Here is a 21738-nt window from a genome sequence, read left to right on the forward strand (position 1 = left end):
TGGGTGGTAGTGGAAAGTTTGGGGATTTTAAAGTTTTTGCAAGGCTGGAAATGGGGCGATGGAAGCTGGTGAGATTCTTCAGATTTTGTTTTTCATGCTTCCCTGGATACTCTCTCAATATATTAAAATTATCGTCCTGAGTACATACGAAGACTCAAAAAGGAAATAAAACAGGGCAACACCAACAGGACCGTCTATTCCACGAAGCGCAGATTTCTCTGAAGTTAGTTTAAACTGCCGTACCGGAACCACGAAACACAGGGTCCTAGCACGGGAGACTAGCACGGAAGACTGACTGTAACACCGCCACGGGGCACCCGCCTCGTTCGCGGTTCCCAGCCGGCTTGAAAGCCTATTTTGGTTCCCGCCCCTTTTCCTCTTGCTCTTTCTAACCCTTCCCCCTCTGCCAATTCCGGAGCGGAACCCTTTTTAAATTTGTTCTAAGTTGAAGCGTAGGACCAATTTCGTCAACACAATCCGGAATGGTCAGCATGGCGGCCGCCGTAAGATGCCTCGGTAGAGGTAAAGCAAGGAGTTTTTTGGGCTTGAGGGGAAAATAGCTCTGGTATGGAGTCTCCCGTTGTATGCTGGATTCTCCTAGGCACGGGTCTGCATTGGGTGCTCGAAAAGCTCAGGGCTCTACGTTCTTCAGGTCGCTTAAAAGCGACCTTATCAAATGCTTCACTCCTTTCTGGAGCTGTCTTTCCTAGGGGTAGAGTGGGAGGGGGATGTGGACCGCCAGTCCTCCAGCCACAGGTAGGGACGAAGGTGAAGACGCGGTTCTGTCTCCAATACTGGGGGTGTGGGCTGCGCGGGAGAGTGTGACAAGCCAAGTGAGTTCTGGTGTGGAAAAGGTGGTATATTTAAGTGATCTACGTCTATAAACTTCAACGCTTTACAGAATTCTTGTTGGTGCTTTGGGAGTACATCGTTGCAGGCAATTCTAATTCTTAAACGTCCAGACGTTGTTTAATTTGCATCAACATTTATCATTTGGAGACTAATTGTGTAGTACTTCTTGGTAGCAGCTCTTTCAGCAGTTAGTAAACTCCAATTTATTGTCTAGGAGGAAGCCCTTTTTTGGTACAATGCTGTTTTATGGTTTTTGTTTTTTTACAGTGCTTTTTAATTTTTGTTCTGTGTTTTTGAAACACTGATATTGTTATTTAATTAAGATAGCTCTTTAGGTGGAAGCAGCAGCCAGCATCACTCCCATTTTGCAGGGGAATAAACTGATCCTGTTAAAGTATGTGGTAATGAGCATATAACTAGTAAGTGGCGGCCGGGGGGGGGGGGGGACTGAAGCTTCACTCCTAGGCCAGTGATTTTTTTTTTTTTTTAATTTTAAACTACATACTAGTTTTCTCTTTGAGGTTCTTATAGGAACGTTTAGTGTCAAGACAGGATTCTGTTTTTGGGGTAGTTGTTTAAAAGAGTGGTGGCAAGAGATCACAGCAGACCTGATAACTACTAAGCGAGCAAACCAAAAAGTATATCTTTACTGAAGAGACTTACAGTATTTTCTTCATGTGTGACAGAAATAACATTATTTTAGATAAATCAAATAAACCAAAAAGAGAACTGAAGATTATCATTCTCTCCTTGCCACGTTTTCTTCTCTCGGCTTCTAGAATTCCTCACTCTTGATTTTCTTTTTATCTCACCTGTCATTTCTCACATTACTTTGCTGGTTCCTCCTCCTCTCCCCAATCTCTTACCTTGGAATGTCTCAGGAGCCAGGATCTTGTCTTTCATCTTCATGTCTATAAATTCACTCTGGTGATTTCATCCAAGTCTCATGGCTTTGACTATTTTCTATATCGTAATGGCTCTCAAATTTATATCTACAGTTGGGACCTCTTTTGAATTTTAAAGCTTCTTAAACTCATCTGCCAATTCTAGATCTCCACTTGTGTATCTCATTAGCAGTTAACACTTGTCTAAAATCAGACTCATCATAACCTGCAGTCTTCCTCATCTCATTTGATGGTAACTTCATCCTTTGAATTGTTTGGGCCAAAACCTCAGAACATCCTCAACTCCCCCTCTTTTTCCCCACACTTTACATTAAATACTTGACAAATCCCATTGGTTTTACCCTTGAAATAAATCCAAAATCTAACTTCTCACTACACTACTGCAACTACCTTGCATGTCATTACCATTCCTTACCTGAATTTCACTACATTCTCAACAAGTAATGAAATCGGTCCTTTAAGAACCTAAGTCTTGTTACTCTTATGCTTGAAACTCTGCAGGGCCTCCCCATTTTTCTTAGTCCTTAGAATGGCCTACAGTTGTGCTGTCTTTATTGTTATCCACTATTGAGCACTTCAGATGTGGTTAATCTGAATTGAGTGTGTCAAATACACATTAGATTTTGAGGACTTAATACCCGAAATAAAATACCTGAATTTTTTATATTGGTTAACTGTTGAAATGATAATATTTTGGGGTATTAGCTGTAATAAAATATGTTAATCTTTATTAATTAATTTCACTGGTTTCTTTTTTACCTTTTTAATGTGGCTATTAGAAAATTTAAAATTATACATGTAATTTACATTCTACTTCCATTGGACAGCACTGGCCTGGGGTCTTCACATCGTCTTGTGCCTACCTTGTTCCCGCCTCCCCTTACCCAGTTTACTTCTCTAACTTCTTCTCCAGCTACCCTCCCCCTCATTCTGTGTGCTCTAGCCACACTGGCTTCCTTGTTCCCTAATCAACACCAAGAACATTTATGCCTTGGAAGACTTTTTCTCCCAGTTAGGGTGAGTCTTGAACACTTTTTCTAGATATTTGTGTGACTTATTTTCTCATTTCCTTCAAGGCTTTGCTTAGGTGTCACCTTTTTGATGAAGTCTACCTTAACCATCTTACTTAAAATTACAACCCACTTTCCCCTTGACTCTCCATTTTACCCACTGGGTCCCCTCCATCACTACCATTTTGTGTTTATTAGCGTTGTCTCTCCCACTAGGATGTAAGCTCCACGAGGACAGGGATCTTTGTCAGTTTTGTTCACTAAATGTTTAAAGTGGTGCTAGCACATGTTTTTTTGGCATAGTGTGCTGAATAATGAATAAATCAATGGATCTTCAACGTGGTGCCACCCCTCTTCCATGTGTTGTAACAAATAATATTTAAAGTAATTTGAATCCAGTTTTTGCTTTCATTTGTTCATATTTCCTTCCTCCATTCAACCATGGTGAATAAGCTATACACATTCCCTCCCCGTGATGCTTATTATTTATGAGGAGCAGGCATGAACTGGTTGATTATTTTCTTTAATTACAGTTGTTCTAAGTGATGTGAGGGAAAAGTACAAGGTGCTGTAAGAGTGTCAGAGACCTAGTCTATTCTGAGTCTTCAGGGAAAACTTTTCTGAAGAAGTAGTTTAACAGAGTCCCTGAAAGATCACTAGCTAATTAGGAATTAGCTATGGAAGGGGGAGTGGGACGTGGCAGGGGAGAATATTATGGATGGCAGGGAGATTATATTTGAAATACCAAAGTGGTTAAGAAACACAATGTGTTTAAGAAACGGAAAGGTGGGAACACCTTTATGCCTCAGTCCGTGAAGCGTCTGCCTTCGGCTCAGGTCGTGATCCCAGGACCGAGCCTGCATTGATCTCTCTGCTCAGCTGGGAGCCTGCTTCTCCCTCTGCTCCTCCCCCCAGCTCGTGTGCTCGCGCTCTCTCTGTCTGTCTGTCTGTCTGAAATAAATAAATAAAATCTTAAAGAAAAAAAAAGAAACTGAAAGGAGACCAGTGTATTATTTGAAGTACGGCAAGCATGAGAGAGGGTAGTGTTAGATGCAGCTCACTATAGGTTAGGAGTAGCTCATGGAGGACCTTGTTAGGAATTTACTCTATTCAAAGAGCAAGATGAAGCCATCCAGGTGTTTTAGGGATGCGATGATATTTTCATTTTTAAATGATCCCTCCTACTAGTATGTAGAAAAGAAATGGAGGAGACCAAGAGTGGAAGATTGAATAGTTTGGAATTTGTTGCAGTAATCCATGTGGTAGATGATGGTGGCCTGGACTATGATGGGTGCAGTGGGAAGGCAAAGACTAGATGGATAAGACCTCGTAGGGAAATTGAGGATTATAGAACTCTAAGCTTTCAGTATCAGCCATAAGAATAAGCTAGGAAAGGAGATGGAGTAATTTCCATCTCACTGCCAAGGGGTGGGATTGGAGATGGGGGTGAGAGAGACTTTTGAGAACGAGTACAGATTCAGGTAGGCTCCTAAGTCGTTGAGATAATTCTGTTTCCTCTGAAGTAGCAAGTGAGGTTATCTGCTAAGAGTGAAGGGAGAAGAAATGTGTTAAATAAGTGTAATAATAACAGATAGACGAAATGACCTTAGAGGGATTGAAAATACAGATATTATGGTTTTACAGTGCTATTTAAATATAGTTAACCCTTGAACAATGTAGGGATTAGGGATGCCCCCCCCCCAATCCCATGCAGTTGAAAATCTGCATATATTTTTTTGAGTTTCTTTCTTTATTGAGTCTACCCCCAGCCAGGGAAACAGGGACAGACCATGATAACTGTCACACACCCACCCTCCCCACTCCCCCCCCCCATAATTTTTGACTCCTCAAAAACATAACTAACTAATAGCCTAATGTTGACTGGAAGCCTTACTGATAACAGTCGATTAACACATATTTTGTGTGCTATATGTGTTATGTTCTGTATTCTTACAATAAAGTAGAGAAAAATGTTATTGAGAAAATCATAAGGCAGAGAAAATACACTTAGTACTGTACTGTATTTATTGAAAAAACTCTGTATGAGTGGACCCACGCAGTTTAAACCCGTGTTCAAGGGTCAGCTATAGTGGTATTTTTGTGATTTAGTTTTTATTAGTCTGTCACAGTTTCATAGATTTCTGTTGAAAAGTTTAATTTCTGGTTGTCATGACTTGGGATTTTAAATAGTAGTGGTTGATTGCTTTATAGTAGGTTGCATTTGATGTATTCAAGAAGATTATTATTTTGAGGACCTTACCAAGGTTGTTGGGTTCTTGTTTAGTACAATTAGAATTATTGTTTATTGTTTGGAAGTGTTTGCCAAACCTTGAATGGATAATTGCTGTTCCTTCATTTACCATGTGTGATATTTTGAAGGTAGCTGGCTTCTTTGAAATGTGGAGGATCTCCTCTTAAATTGTTGCATACGAGCATAGCCCACTAAATTTGAGATTTTTGAGGGCAGGAACTAGATATCTTAGTCTAGTTCCCTCTTCTTCCTTAGCCTTTAAAACCCCTTGTGGCTATTGTACCACACAGAATTCCCAACATTAAACAGGTGTCTTACACTGCCCCAAATGTTATTCCTGTATGTTCATAGAATTCAGTTTTGGTGATTATCTTGTACTTCAACTTTTTCTTGAAAGATGAGGGATGAACTTAAGTTGTTAGGCATGTGACTTTGATGGCATTTGAACTGATGATAAGGAGTAGGCTAAGGTAATATATGAAGATGGTGTATCCCAGTCAAATGGAACATTAAATGCAATGGGACAAACACAGCAATTAACTTGAGGGATTCAAGGGTTAGAAAGTAGGATCATGGTAAACAAGTAGAAGAATGCTATTGAGGATAGGCAGGGGCCAGCTCACAGAAAGCCTTGTAGACCTCAGTAAGGAATTTGTACCTATTCTGCATGTACAGTGCTATGCACTTGGAAATTAACTAATGAAATGAATTCACTTGATGTGTAGACAAGTATTATAATTCCCATATTATTGGTTGTTGCATGGTTTTATATAATGAATGGATTTTAAGATTAGATTTTAAGTCATTTTATATGAAAATCTTGTTCTAGAGTACTAACTTAAAAAAATTGAGTTGAAGTTTGTTCAACAGAAAAGACAATATAGAAGGCCAAAAATATGGAAACTTACTCTAATGTATAAGAAAAATACAAATTAAGACAACTCTTCATACCATCTTTCATTTACTAGATTGGCAAAGACCAAAATGTTTGGTAACACACTATGTTGGCATAAGTGTGTGGAAATAAGCAACCTTTCCATTGCTGGGAGAAATGTATATGGTGCTATCATTATGGAGAGCAGTATTTATCAAAATTACAAACGTTCATATCCTTTGACTCAGCAAATTTACTTGAAATTTATTCCATAAATGTATTTGTCTGTGTACAAAATGATGTTTACATCAAGTTATTTAACACAGCACTGTTTATAATAGCAAAATATTATAAATGACCTAATGGTTGGTTACTGATTAAGTAAATTATACAACCATATAGTGGAGTGCTTTGCAGCTATAAGAAGATAAAGTCTTTATGAACTGATAGGAAATTATCACTGTAACATATACACGTACACACACTTTTATGAAAGGCCTATGTGAGATTATGTATGTATATCTCACATAAATGTATTTATATCTATGTGTGTGTGTGTGTGTGAAAATAGACTCTTAACTACCTTTAAATGAGAAAGTGAAGTGTATAGAATAGTGAGTAGAATGTATTACCATTTTATTGGAGAGGAGGGAAATAATATGTCCACAAAGAGGCACAAGAAATTGCTAACATGGGACGGGGGAATGCTGGGGGCTAGTGATGAGAGGAAGACTTTAGTTTTGAAGATTTTATTTATTTATTTGTCAGAGAGAAAGAGTGCGCACACAAGCAGGGGAGTGGCAGGCAGAGGGAGAAGCAGGCTCCCCGGGGAGCAAGGAGCCCGATGAGGAACTTGATCCCAGGAGCCTGGGATCGGGACCTGAGCCAAAGGTGACGCTTAACCAACTGAGCCACTCAGGCCTCCCAAAGACTTTTTGTGGGGTTTTTTTTTGTGGTTCTTAAATAAGGAGATTTTCCTCATATTTCTGCATGCAAAAGAATATAACCTATATAAAGAAAAATGTAAAATTCTGAATACTCACTATTAATCTTAAAGAAATAGAGCATTATTGATTCTTTAAATGCCCAAGTGTCTTTTTCTTTCATCTGCTTCTTCCCCAGTAGTAAGTACTTTCTCTGAATTTCTGTTTTATCCTTCCCTTGTTTTTCTGTATAGTTTTAATGCACACACATACATACAAATAGTATATATATATCCATAAATACAGTATTGATTAGTTATGTATGTTTTTGAACTTTAAGTAATACTAAATGAATTCTTCTGCTACTTACTTTTTTTGCTCAAAATTATGTTTGTGAAATTCATCCATATAATACATAGTTTAGTCATTTTTACACCTCTCTAGCTTTCCTTTATAGGAATATACCACAATTTATTTATCCATCCTACTGTAGATAAATGTTTGGGTTCTCTTCTGTAGTTTTGCCATTTACAAAGATGTTATGATGATGGTGATGATGATTTAATTCCAGTATAGTTGACATACAGTGTTATATAAATGTTTCAGGTATACAATTTAGTGATCCAGCAATTCTGTATATTGCTCAGTGCTCATCGTGATAAGTGCACTCTTAATCCCCTTCACCTATTTCATCCATCCCCCCATCTACCTCCCCTCTGGTAACTATTTGTTCGTTCTGTATAGTTAAGAGTCTGGTTTTTTTTTTTTTTTCTTTTTTTCTGGTTTGTCTCTTTTTTTCTTTGTTCATTTGTTTTGTTTCTTAAATTCCACATTGGGTGAAATCATATGTTATTTGCCATTATAATTTTTAAATCCATCCATGTTGTTGCATATGTCAAGATTTCATTCTTTTTTATGGCTGAGTAATATTTCATTGTATGTGTACACATGCACACACGCACATACACAAACCCCACATCTTTTTTATCCATTGACTGATTGATGGACACTTGGGCTATTCCCAAAATTTGGCTCTTGTAAATAATGCTGCAGTCAACATAGGGGTACATATATCTTTTCAAATTAGTGTTTTCATATTCTTTGGGTAAATTCCCGGTAGTGGAATTAGTGGATCATATGATAATTCTATTTTTAATTTTTTTTTCTATTTTTAATTTTTTGAGGAATCTCCACACAGTCTTCACAGTGGCTACACCAGTTTACATTCACCAGTAGTGCTTGAAGTTTCCTTTGTCTTTGTATCCTTGCCAACACTTCTTTCTTGTGTTGTTGATTTTAGCGATTCTGGCAGGTGTGAGGTGCTATCTCATTATGGTTGCGATTTGCATTTCCCTGATGATGAGTGATTTTGAGCATCTTTTCATGTGTCTGTTTTATGTCTGTTTTGGAGAAATGTCTGGTTATGTCTACTACCCATTTTTTAATTGAATTATTATTGTGGGTTTTTTAAAATTCTTTATATGTTTTGGATATAACTCTTTATTGGCTATGCCATTTGAAAATATCTTCTCCCATTTTGTAGGTCATCTTTTAGTTTAGGTATTTCTTTTGCTGTGCAGAAGCTTTTTATTTTGATGTAGTGTCAATAGTTTTTTTGCTTGTGTTTCCCTTGCCTCAGGAGATATATCTAGAAAAATGTTGCTATAGCTGATGTCAGAGAAACCACTGCCTGTTCTCTCTACTAAGATTTTTATGGTTTCTGGTCTCACATTTAGTGGTTTTTTGTTTTATGTTTTTTTTTTTAAGGTTTATTTATTTTAGATAAGAGTGTGTGAGCAACAGGAGAGGCAGTGGGAGGAGGAGAGGAGAGAAAGAAAGTCAAGCAGGCTCCCCTCTGAGCGTGGAGCCTGATGCGGGGCTTGATTCCACGACCATGAGATCATGATCTTAGCTGAAACCAAGAGTTGAACATTAAACCGACTGAGCCACCCAGACACCCCTCACATTTAGGTTTTTAATCTATTCTGAATTTTTTTGTATGTATGGTGACGTAAGATAGTGGTCCAGTTTCATTCTTTTGCATGTAGCTATCCAGTTTTCGCTGCACCATTTGTTGAAGACATTGTCGTTTTCCCATTGCATATTCTTTTTTCTTTTTTCTAAAGATTTTATTTCAGAGAGAGTGCAGAGTGAGAGAGAGTATGTGCGCATGCACACACACGAGTGGGGGGCAGGGATTGGCAAAGAGAGAGTGAAAAGCAGGTTCCCCACCAAGCTGGGAGCCCAATATGGGGCTCGATCCCAGGACCCTGGGATCATGACCTGAGCCGAAGGCAGATGCTTAACTGACTGAGCTGCCCAGGTGCCCCCCATTGCATATTCTTGCCTCCTTTGTCAAAGATTAATTGATCATATAATTATGGGTTTATTTCTGGGCTTTCTATTCTGTTCCATTGATCTATGTGTCTGTTTTCGTGCCAGTACCATACTGTTTTGATTACTGCAGATTTGTAGCATATCTTGAAATCTGGGATTGTAATACCTCCAATTTTGTTTTTCTTTTTCAAGATTGCTTTGGCTATTCAAGGTCTTTTGTGGTTCCATACAAATTTTAGGATTATTTGTTCTAGTTATGTGAAAAATGCTGTTGATATTTTGAGAGGGATTGCATTAAATCTGTAGATTGCTTTGGGTAGTATGGACATTTTAACAATATTTGTTCTCCCAACCCATAAGCATGGAATATCTTTCCTTTGTGTCATCTTCAATTTTCTTTCTTCAGTGTTTTATAGTTTTCTGAGTACATGTTTTTCACCTCCTATGTTAAGTTTATTCCTTCATATTTAATTATTTTTGGTGCAGTTGTAAATGGGATTGTTTTCTTAATTTCTCTTTGTGCTATGTCATTATTAGTGTAAAGAAATGCTGTGGATTTCTGTGTATTGATTTTGTGTCCTGCAACCTTACTGAATTCATTTATCAGTTATAGTAGTTTTTTTAGTGGAGCCTTTCCTGTTTGCTTTATATAGTATCATGTTATCTGCAAATAATGAAAGTATGACTTCTTCTTTACTGATTTGGATCCTTTTATTTCTTATTGTTGTCTGATTTCTGTGGCCAGGACTTCTAGTACTATGTTGAATAAAAGTCATGAGAGTGAACATCTTTGTCTTGTTCCTGATCTTAGCAGAAAAGCTCTGGTTTTCCTCACTGAGAATGATGTTAGCTGTGGATTTTTCATATATGGCATTTATTATGTTGAGGCATGTTCCTTCTAAACCTACTTTGTTGGGGGTTTTTATCTTGAATGATGTTGTGCTTTGTCAAATCCTTTTTCTGCATTTATTGAAATGATACTGTGTTTTTTTGTTCTTTCTTATTGATGTGATGTATCACATTGATTGAATATCGAACCACCCTTTCATCACAGGAATAAATCCCACTTAATTGTGGTAGATGAGTTTTTTAATGTATTCTTGGATTCAGTTTACTAATATTTTGTTGGTGATTTTTGCATCTATGTTCAGAGATACTGACCTTTAGTTCTTTTTCTTTGTAGTATCTTCTTTCAGCATCAGGGTAATGCTGGCCTCATAAAATGAATTTGGAAGCATTACTTTCTTTTATATTTTTTGAAATAGTTTGAGAAGAATAGGTAACGGTTCTTTAAATGTTTGGTAGAATTTTTCTCTGAAGCCATCTGGTCCTGGATTTTTTTTTTGTTGGTTGGACTTTTGGTTACTGATTCACCTTCGTTGTTAGTAATCGATCCATTCATTTTCTGTTTCTTTCTGCAGTTTTGGTAGATTATGTGTTTCTAGGAATTTACCTATTTCTTCCAGGTTGTCCAATTTGTTGGCATATAATTTTTCATAATATTCTCTTATAATGCTTTGTATTTCTGTGGTGTCAGTTGTTATTTCTCCTCTTCCATTTCTGATTTTGTTTATTTGAGTCTCTGCCTCTCTGCCTCTCTCTCTCTCTCTCTCTCTCTCTCTCGTTGAGTCTGGCTCAAGGTTTATCAATTTCATTGCTCTTTTCAAAGAACTAGTTCCTGGTTTCATTGATCTGTTCTATTGTTTGTTTTTAGTTTCATTTATTTCTGCTCTAATTTTTGTTATTTCCTTCCTTCTACTGGTTTGGAGTTTTGTTTGTTCTTTTTCTAGCTCCTTTAGGTGTAAGGTTAGGTTGTTTATTTGAGATTTTTCTTGCTTCTTGACATAGGCCTGTATTGCTATGTACTTTCCTCTTAGAATAGCTTTTGCTGGCTCCCAGAGATTTTGACCACTCTGTTTTCATTTTCATTTGCATGTATTTTTTAATTTCCTCTTTGATTTCTTGGTGACCCATTCATTGTTTAGTAGCATGTTATTTAACCTTCATATATTTGTGTTTTTCCCAGATTTTTTCTTGTGTTTGATTTCCAGTTTCATAGTGTTTTGATAGGAAAAGATGCATGGGATGACTCTGATCCTCTTGAATTTGTTGAGACTTGTTTTGTGACCTAATATGTGATCTATTCTGTAGAATGTTCCATGTGCAGTTGAGAAGAATATGTAGCCTTTTGTTCTGTTCTGAATATATCTGTTAGATACATCTTGTCCAGTGTGTCATTCAAAACTGCTGTTTCCTTTTTGATTTTCTGTTTGGATGATCTATCCATTGATATAAGTGGGGTTTCAAAGTCTCCTACTATTATTGTATTACTATTGATTACTCCCTTTATGTTTATTATTAGCTGCTTTGTATATTGAGTCCTCCCATGTTGGGTGCATAAATATTTACAATCACTATATCTTCTTGTTTTGTTTTTCCCTTTATGATTATATAGTGTCCTTTTTTTTTTTCTCTTGTTACAGTCTTTGTTTTAAAGTCTATTTTGTCCATTATAAGTATTGCTACCATGGCTTGCTTTTCACTTCCATTTGCATGATAAATGCTTTTCCATCCTTTCATTTTCAATTTGCATGTGTCTCTTTTTTTTTCTTTTTAAAGTAAACTCTACCCCAGATCAAGAGTTTCGTGCTTTACTGACTGAGCCAGCCAGGCACCTCAATCTGCATGTGTCTTTAGGTCTGAAATGAGTCTCTTATAGGCAGCATATAGATGGGTGTTGCTTTTTTATCCATTTTTTCACTCTGTGTTTTTTGACTGGAGCGTATAGTCCATTTATTCAAAGTAATTATTGATAGGTATGTACTTATTGCTGTTTTGTTACTTATTTTATGGTTGTTTTTGGAGTTCTCTGTATTTTTCTTCTCTTCCTCTCTTCAGTCATGGTTTGTTGGCTTTCTGCAGTGATATACTTGGATTCCTTTTTCTTTTTGTTTTTGCATAGCTATTACTGGTTTTTGATTTGGTTACTATTGGGTTTGTATATGACATCTTATGCATATAGCAGTCTAAATTAAGTTGATGGTTGTTTAAGTTTGAATCCATTCTTTACTCCTCTCCTCCCCATGTTATAGGTATGTGGTGTCATACTTTACATCTTTTTATTTTTGTGAATCCCTTGACTGATTTTTATAGATATACTTATTTTTACAGCTTTTGTGTTTCCTACTTTTCATACTCCCACTTATGGTCTTTCCCTTTCACTCAAAGAGTCCCCTTTAACATTCCTGTTGTGCTGGTTTACTGGTCATAACTTCCTTTAACTTTTGTTTGTCTGGGAAACTCTCTTCCTCTATTTTGAATGATTGCTTTGCTGGATACTGTATTCTTGGCTGCAGGCTTTTTTCTTTCAGCACTTTGAGTATATCATCCCACTCCCTTCTGACCTGCAAATCTTGCGCTGAAAAGTTTGTGCTGCAAAGTTTGTGCTGAAAGCTTTCCCTTATATGTAACTCTTCTGTTGCTGCTTTTAAAATTCTTTGTTAATAACTACTTTTTGTCACTATAATTGGTATATGTTTTGGTGTGGACTGCCTTAGTTTGATTTTGATGGGGGATCTCTGTACATCCTGTATCTGGATTTCTGTTTTTTTTCCCAGATTTAGAAATTTTCAGCTATTATTTCTTCAAGTAAATTTTCTGCTCCCTTTTCTTTTTCTTCTTCTTCTGGGATCCCTGTAATGCAAATGTCATTATGCTTGATGGTGTTACTGAGTTTCCTAAGTCTATTTTCATATTTATTATTACTTTTTCTTTCTCTTGTTTAGCTTGACTGCTTTCTATTATTCTGCCCTCCAGGTCACTACTGTTTATTCTACCTAGTGTATTTTTAATTTCAGTTATTGAGTTCTTCATCATTATTTTATGCTTTCCACCCATTTGTTAAGGGCCTTACTAAGATTCTCTTCTTTTTCTTAAGTCCAGTGAGTTATCTTTATGATCGTTACTTTACATTCTCTATCAGGTGTATTATTTATCTCCATTTCATTTAGGTCTCTTGTGATTTTGTCCTGTACTTTCATTTGGGACATATTGATCTGTTTCCTCATTTTGTCTAACTCTCTATGTCGTTTCTCTTTGTTAGAAAAGTCAGCTATGTCTTCTGCTCTTGAATGTAGTGGCCTTATGAAGAATAGGTCCTGTAGTGTGCTGCAGTGCAATGTCCCCTGTTCATCAGAACCTGTCCCTTCAGGATGTCTCCTCTGAGTGTTGCATGTGCCCTGTGATTGTGGCTGAGCCATGTTTGCCTTCAGTCCAGTCATCTGCAATGGCTCCCTTTGCCTGTTGTGGGCAAGGTTTGGTCCCTGTGTTGTTAGTGGTCCAGTCTGGGGACACCTTGGGCTTTAGTTAAGTCAGACCAGGCATTTGCCAGAGATGCAGTAGCACCGAACTGCAGGTGAATGTGGGGGCAGGGTGCTTGGTGCCAGCAAGGTCCAGATTGACAGGACTGGACCTCCAGCACTGGAGAGTGAGGCAGGTTGTGTTGGAGGGGGCAGATCTGCAGAAGTGCTCTGGGTTGGGATGCATGGTGTTAGCAAGGTTTACATGGGTTTCTTCTGGAAGACCTGGATCAGAGGCCTGGCTGGAGGGGGCATGTCAGCTGGAGAATGGGGGGGGGGGGTGCACTGTTAGCAAGTTAGTTACCAAGTATTGGTGCTGCACTGGTTACCAGATGTGTTGGTGTGTTTATGCTGGGGGTGAGTCATGAGAATGGTGCCTGACGGTAATTTTGTTCCTGGAGAAGTCTCCCAAAGATCCCTGCCTCTCCAGCACATGCTCTGAGATTTGTATAAACAAGTCTCCTTCTTGTCACTGCAAGCATTTTTCAAACTGCTGCTTTTGTGCTGTATCTCCATGGGGGCTGTTTGTTTTGCTGTCTCTTTAAGGGTGGGGACTCAGTTTCTCTTGCCCTCCTGGCTCCCTCCTGTCTTTCTCCCTCCTGTCTGCTGATTTTTAAAGTTCCAGATGGTAAATCTTACTGATTGTTAAGAACTCCTAAAATTCAGCTCCTCTGGTTTTCAAAGCCAAATGTTGTGGGGATTGGTCTTCCCTGTGTGAGCTCCGTGGTGTGAGGTTCTCTTTCTCTCTCCTCTCGAGCCCATGGTGTCCCTCCCTCCTGTGGACAGTCCTGCAAGTCCATTTACCTCCCAGCCACATCTCTGTCCTTCTTACCTTCTTCGAAGTGGCCTCTCCTCTACATTTAGTTGTGGAGAATATGTTCTGCCAGCCTTTGGGTCATTTTCTGGGTTATTTATACTGAATTGGCTGTTGTCTAGTTGTGTCCCTGGGATGAGGTGAGCTTATGGTCCTCTTACTTTGCCATCTTCCCAGAAGTCTCCTGATGTTATGATGTTGTTATTTTTGTGTATGTTTCTTAGTACACATGTGCAGGAGTTCCTCTAGGGCATATTCCCAGAAGTGGAATTACTGCATCATTGATATGTATATGCCCAGCTCATTGAATTATGCCATATTGTTTTCCAAAGTGGTATTCCAATTCATACTCTTATCTACGATGTGTAAAATTTACCCTTACTTAACATTTTCAGCAATCCCAGACTTTTTTTAAAAAGTTGCCAATCTGACGTATGTAAAACATTGCTACTTAAGTGCTTGCATCTAGAAACTGTTACCTGTCCACAATTTAGTCAAAGCACTGCTTGCTTTACTGAGGAAGTCTTGTGAAAAAAAATATTTTCAGCTGCAGTAAATAATACACTTAGTGATGTGGTTGATTTACATGCTGGTGTAGTTTTAATTTATGGGCCAACTGACCACTCTTTAAATAGCACTGTGGAATGATATTTTATTGTGGTTTAAATTAATATTTACCTGATTACTAATGAGATTTTGCATTTTCCCATCATTCATGTATCATTTATGTTTCCTTTTAAATTAGAAGCTTGTTCATCTCTTTTGTTTTTAATTGGTTTGATCTTGCATATTCTGGATATTAATCCTTTGTTATATAGGTTGCTATTCTGTTCTCCCGGTTTTTGGCTCGTCTTTCACTTTCTTTAATAAACAGAAGTACTTAACACTAATAAGTCACTTTTTGGCTAGTGCTTTTGGATTTTGTTTGTGAAATTGTTCCCTCCCAAACAGTCAAAAAGATATTTTCCTGTATTCTAAAAGCCTTTAGTTGTACCATTCAAATGTAAATCCTTAGTCCACCTAGATTTGATGTTTGAGTGTGTGTGTGTGTGGTGTGAGATAGGGATTTAAATATACTCTTTTCCCTATGGATAATCCCTTTCCTTAACACCACTTAATTGAATTATTCACACAAATGTAGTAACATTTGTCATATTTCAGATATCCATATGTGTATGGGTTTGTTGCTGGGCTGTTTTTGTTTTATTAGTTTGTCTTTCTATATTTGTGCCAATAGCCAAATGTCTTAATTACCATAGCTTCATAACAAGTTTATATCTGGTAAGGCAATTCCCTCCACTTTGCTGTTATTCTTCAGAAGTACCTTAGGCAACTCTGTGAATGTATATGTTTATATATGTAAGTAAAGAATAAATTTAAATTATAATTTTTTTTTTTTTTAGATTTTATTTGTTTGATAGAGAGACAGCAAGAGAGGGAACACAAGCAGGGGGAGTGGGAGAGGGAGAAGCAGGCTTCCCGCTGAGCAAGGGAGCCCGATGCAGGACTCTATCCCAGGACTCTGGGATCATGACCTGAGCTAAAAGGCAGATGCTTAATGACTGAGCCACCCAGGCACCCCTAAAATTTAAATTATTAAAAAGAAATTCAGGATATGTATACATATTCCATAACAGTAGAGCTAACATACTCTGTTGAACCTGAATTGGATTAAGTTAAAAATAAGTGAAGACAGGGGTGCCTGACAGGCTCAGTTGGTAGAGCATGTGACTTTTGATCTTGGGGTTGTAAGTTCGAGCCCCATGTTGGGTGTAGATATTACTTAAACATAAAATTAAAAAAAAATAAATGAAGACAGAATAATTCAGTTAGATGTTTAATTGGCTTTAGTTTCAAGAATTGCAGTTTCTGCTCTTAAACTTTTTTGTTTTTAAGATTTATTTATTTATTTGTGAAAGAGCACAAGTGGGAGGGGTAGAGGTAGGGGGAAAGAGTATCCCAAGCAGACTCCACGCTGAGCACAGAGCCCAACGCTGGACTTGATCCTGCGACCCTGAGATCACGACCTGAACTGAAATCAAGAGTTGGACGCTTAACTGACTGGGCCACCCAGGCACCCCTACTATTATGCTTTTTAAAGAATGGTTGAGACTCATAAAAAATTGACTATTTTTATTTTGGACAACATTGATTAAGAATGTAAAATTGATGGATGTAATGGTTAATATTAATATTTTACATGTTTTTTTCTCTCAAGTCTTGATACATCATCAAAAGCATAGTCTTTCCAAGATGGCTTATCAGACACCTCTTTATCCTTGCTCTGTATGTGTTCACGTGCCCAGCAGACATTTTGCTGCTGCTACAAAGTAAGTATTTTTTTTATTAATTTTGTTTGCTTTCATTTAAAGTTTTGATTAAAGAACATTATGCTTTGTCCCATAAAGATGTACAGAGACATACAGTTGTGAAGTTTATCGTCTCTGCTTTTTTGACCTTTTATAGTTGTAAAGGAAAATATGACTTATTATAGTAATGCTTAACATTTATTGAACACTGACATTCAATGACTGATCTGATTTAGTCTCCACAGCTACTTTATGTGGAAGCTGTTGTTATTATGTTCTTTTTTGAGTTGAAAAGCATGGCATTGAAAGATGATGTAACTTGCCTAGGTTCACAGAGGTAGTAAGTGTTGGAGTTATGACTTGTGACATAATAAGAAATATTTATATTCGTCTCTGCCTCCAGTTCCTGATACAGAGCTCCTAAACTTCTGTAATCTTCTGAGTGATAGGGATACTAGGAGCATCTATTATTCTAATATTTGGTCTTTGACCCAGTTCCTGATACAGAGCTCCTAAAACCCTTGTAATTTTCTGGGTGATAGGAGCATCTTTTGTTCCAATAAGGCACTCTTGGTGGGCTCCTAGATGGAGGCTGGTCACCAGAACGACCAAACCATGATTAGAAGTTTTCAGCCCCACCTGTCATCCAGAAGGGTGAGAGGAGCTAGAGATTGAATTCATAATTGATCATGCCCCCATAAAAATCCCTGTACTGTGAGGTTCTGAAAGTTTCTGGATTGGTGAACATATACATATGCCCAAAGGGTGGTGCACCCAGACCCAACGGGGACAGACACTCTTGTACTCCAGACTTCTGGACCTTGCCCTATGTACCTATTCATCTGTATCCTTTATCATATATTTTATTATATAATAAACTGATAAATGTTATATAAGTGTTTCTCTGAGTTCTGTGAGCTATTCTGGCAAATTATGAAGTCTGTGGAGGGGGTCATGTGACCCTTTGATTTATAGCCAGTTGGCCAGAAATAGCCAGAGGCCTTGAAATGCGATTGGCATCTGAAGTGGGGGCAGTCTTATGGAACTGTGTCCTTAACTTGTGGGATCTGATGCTAAATCCAGGTAGGTAGTATCAGAACTGTCTTCAATTGTTGGATACCCGGCTTGTGTCAGATAGTTAGTTGGTATGGGGGAAATAATCCACATATTTAGTGTCAGAATTGTTATTTCTTATTTAACTGTATACCCTGTTCTCCATCTTGCTTCTTATTATATTGTTAAGTTTTAACTTAAGTTAAAACTTAACAATATAACTTGGAGATTGTTTCAGATGGAGCTGTCTAGTTATTTTTTTTTGATTGCGATATAACTGAAATATATTAGTGTCAGGTGTACAACATAATGATTCAGTATTTGTATGTTTTGGGAAATGCTCACCACAGTAAGTCTGGTTAATATCTGTCACTATACAGAGCTACAGTTTATTTTCTTGTGATGAGAACTTTAGAAGACTTACTCTCTTAGTAGCTTTCGGGTAGACAATATAGTATTATTAACTATAGTCACCATGCTGTACGTCACATCCCCATGATTATTTATTTTATAACTGGAAGTTTGTACTTTTGACCACTTTCGCCCACCCCCACCCCTGCCTCTGGTAACCACCAATCTATTCCCTGCGTCTGTGAGGGTTTTTTTTTTTTTTTTTAATATTTCATGTATAAGTGAGATCATATGGCATTTGTTATTCTCTGACTTATTTCACTTAGCATAATGCCTTTAAGGTCATCCATATTGTCTCAAGTGGCAAGATTTCATTTTTTTTGTGGCTGAATAATACTTCATTATGTATCTATACCATATTTTCTTTATCCATTCATTCGTTGATGGACACTTAGGTTGTTTCCCTGTTTTGGCTGTTGTAAATAATGCTATAGTGAACATGCATATAATATTTCATTGTGTGAATATACCGTAATTTATTTAACCATTTCCCTGTTTCCCCCTATGGTACACATTTATCTTTTTAATCATTTGCTATTATAAAAGAATAATCATGTACATAGATCTTGTCAAAGATTATGAATGTATTTGTAGTATAAACTCTGAGAGAGAGAATTTTTGAATCAAAAGATATGTGCATTTATAATTTTGGTAGGTAATACTAAATTTGCCTTCATAGAGATAGTGTCAGTTTATATCCTTACCAGTAAATTGTATTAGAATGTCTATTTCTCCATATACAGTATAGTTAAAATTTTTGAACTTTCCAATTTGATAGGTAATAAATGGTATCATCAAGTTTTAATTTATATTTTTTGTTATTATTGAGGTTGTATATCTTTTCATGTGTTTAAGAGCCATGTATATTTTGTTAACTGAATTTTCCTCTCTGTATTATTCCAGCTTTAGTATATGTACTGCTGAAGTGAGCACTGATGACTGTGAATTTTTTGTTCATGTCCTATTCCAATTCTTTGTGGTTGATTAGTAAGACTTCTTTATATATAATAAATTAGCACATATCTGCACTATAATTTTATATTTTAACTGTTATGGTAGAGAAATGGAAGAAGTGCTATGGGATCACAGATGAAACGTAAATTAATTCTACCTGGAAGAGGGTATCGCAAGAAGTACTTGAGCTGGGTCCTAAAAGAATTTTGCAGGGGGATTGAAAGAAACATATTTCAGTAGTGCAGAAGCATGAAAGTGAATGATGGACAAAATACAGTCGGCCATGGCTTGAGTATAGGATGAAGAGGGAGGTGGCAGAAATGTTACCTTCCTTTGAGTGTGCATATTATCTGGATTCTTTTTTGTTTTTGAGAAGTTGGAGGCATATTAGTTGTACCAGTTTACATTCCCATCCCCATCCAGCAGTGAGTGTCTGCATTCCTAAAAACTCTGAGTAGCATCAGTCTTTATGTTTCCTCATCGTATTTCTTATTTATATCTTTTGCCTGTTTTTCTGTTGGAATATTTGGTTTTTTTTCCTGCTTTTTGAAAATATTTATTAGGGATATTAATTACTTTGAGAATATTTTATCTTTAAATGTTTCTTTTATCCAGCAGAAATTTTTCATTTTATGTCTTCCCCATGTTCTATTCCAGTGCAACTTTTAAAAGCAATTTCACTCACCTAAAAAGTATAAGAAATACGCATACTTAAAAAGACCTGAAAAGTTTTTAGCAATTTTTTTCATATCTGACAATGAGAGTTATTCAGTAGGTTGAGAGAATCATAGAATTTATAATTTTAGTTGTGATTTTTTAAAGATTATTTATTTATTTATTTATTTATTTATTTGAAAGAGTGCCCAAGCATGCATGCACGCTGGGGGGGTGGGGGCAGAGGGACAGAGGAAAGAGAATCCCAAGCAGACTCCATGCTGTAGAACCTGATGTGGGGCTTGATCTCATGACTCTAGATCACAACCTGAGCTGAAATCAAGAGTTGGATACTTAACTGACTGTGCCACCCAGGCGCCCCTGTGGTTTTGATTTTTTAATATGCTGACTTTATAATATACTAAAAAATAGTTTTTGTATGGCAATTTTTTTTTTTATCAGGATCTAAGACAGGATGGAGAGGCTTGTGCTTGCTTCTCTCTTTTCTCTTGTCATTTTGAATCTCTTCATTTGTCCATGTATGTGCATATACTCGTGGTTTGCCAGTGACAAATGCTGATAAAAAAGGCCACTTTGGTCATCTCTGACTTTGGTTCTGTTTCTCTGTTGATAATAGGTTCTTTTTCTTCTTCACGTATCTCAGAAATTTTTACTGACTGTCAAACATCTTGTGTAGAACAGTTGAAACTGAAGTACCTAGTATTCATGCCCAGGAATCCTGTTGTCACAGTGTTGAATCAGTCCACTAAGAAGTTGAGCTAGGTTTTGGTTTTGTTGTTGCTATGGTTACCGCCAGCTTCAAATTTCTTTATCTTATGTGTAGGATGGGGGCTGGGTTGGTGGACGTTTTTTCTCAGTGTTCCTGTTTTATGCTCTGTTTTCTGCTTACCCATGCAGCTGTGCCCCAGAGGCGGCGGTGGGGGGGGGGGTGTTCTCTCTTTATACAATTGCTCCTTCTCTAGAGTAGATTGCTGTTGCTTATTAGTGCTTGCTAGTCTGGAGATGGATGCAGGAGGGATTCTATTTTCCAAACCAGCCTTTATCTTAAGTGGGCCCAGTGTGGCTGGACCATCAGGATGGGGTTTTCTCAGTATTTCTGTCCCTTCTCCCCGTGGTATTTATCTACTGCTGGTCTTTGCCAGAGTATCCAGGCCCTTCCCCAGGTTTACTCTACTGGTAGAGGATACTGTGCTCCGGATGGTTTCCTGATCTACGCCTAAGGGTAGAAGTTTTTGTGTTTTTTCCTTCTTTCCTTTCCCTATACATATGGGTGTTTATCTGTGCCCTACATGGTTTCAGGGTTACATGCCTTCCTGGCAGCAGTGGCTAATCTCTGTGCCTATACTCTTTAGGGAGGCTTTCTAGTCTCCTGGCCTGCTTCAGTCTTTCCCAGGAGCATCTGGTGGAGGTCTGTGGAAAGGGCCTACAAACTGTGAACTCCCGTTGTGTGTGGATGTCTCAGGGGCTTTCTAGTAGCCCTAACATTCTTACTTGTTTGCCTTCTCTTATACTCTGCTACAGATGAGAGTGTCCTGAGTATGCATGCATGTGGAGTGGGAGTAGGGAATGCGGGCTGATTCTTCTTAGATTTAAGGCTACTTGGTTGCTCTGTGATCTCAGCTTTGTGATGCATTCAAAAAAAGTGGTTTTATCTACTCTCTATTGTTAATACTCTTCACAGGTTTTATTTTTAAATTTTCATTTATTTGTATTGTTGAGTGGGTTTTATTCTTTTGCCTTTCATGGTGTAAGCATAAGCAGAACCTCTGCATTTAGTTTCATGAATAAACCAGTGTCAGAGATATTAGTTAATTTATTCACAGGATTGTACTGAGAAATGAGATGTCCAGATGTTTGCATTCCATTAATAATTACATGCCCTAGCCATTTTCTCTTTAGTTCTGTTTAGTTCAGTTTAGTTTGACAGAAGTTGTGTATCACCATGCGCCCCCAACTTCCATCCCCCTATTTCTCAATGTAAAGGGTTTTTCAGCCTCAAAGGGACTTGAATC

The 21738-nt window shown here is 37.5% G+C and overlaps 1 protein-coding gene across 3 annotated transcripts in view; it reads left to right on the forward strand.

The window, feature by feature from the left end:
- Window positions 1-285: 285 nt before the first annotated feature.
- Window positions 286-21738, forward strand: part of MRPL1 (mitochondrial ribosomal protein L1) — a 108837-nt gene continuing 87384 nt past the window's right edge. For 2 of the 3 annotated variants that reach the window (XM_048211953.2, XM_026509904.4), the window contains exons 1-2: window positions 286-522; window positions 16543-16654. In XM_048211953.2, the coding sequence (XP_048067910.1) occupies window positions 483-522; window positions 16543-16654 (152 nt within the window). In that variant the 5' untranslated portion in view covers window positions 286-482. The remainder of the gene's footprint in view (window positions 523-16542; window positions 16655-21738) is intronic. The other variant, XM_044388142.3, reaches the window with a different exon arrangement.

The sequence above is a fragment of the Ursus arctos genome, unplaced genomic scaffold, assembly GCF_023065955.2.
Source record: "Ursus arctos isolate Adak ecotype North America unplaced genomic scaffold, UrsArc2.0 scaffold_9, whole genome shotgun sequence".
NCBI lineage: Eukaryota > Metazoa > Chordata > Mammalia > Carnivora > Ursidae > Ursus > Ursus arctos.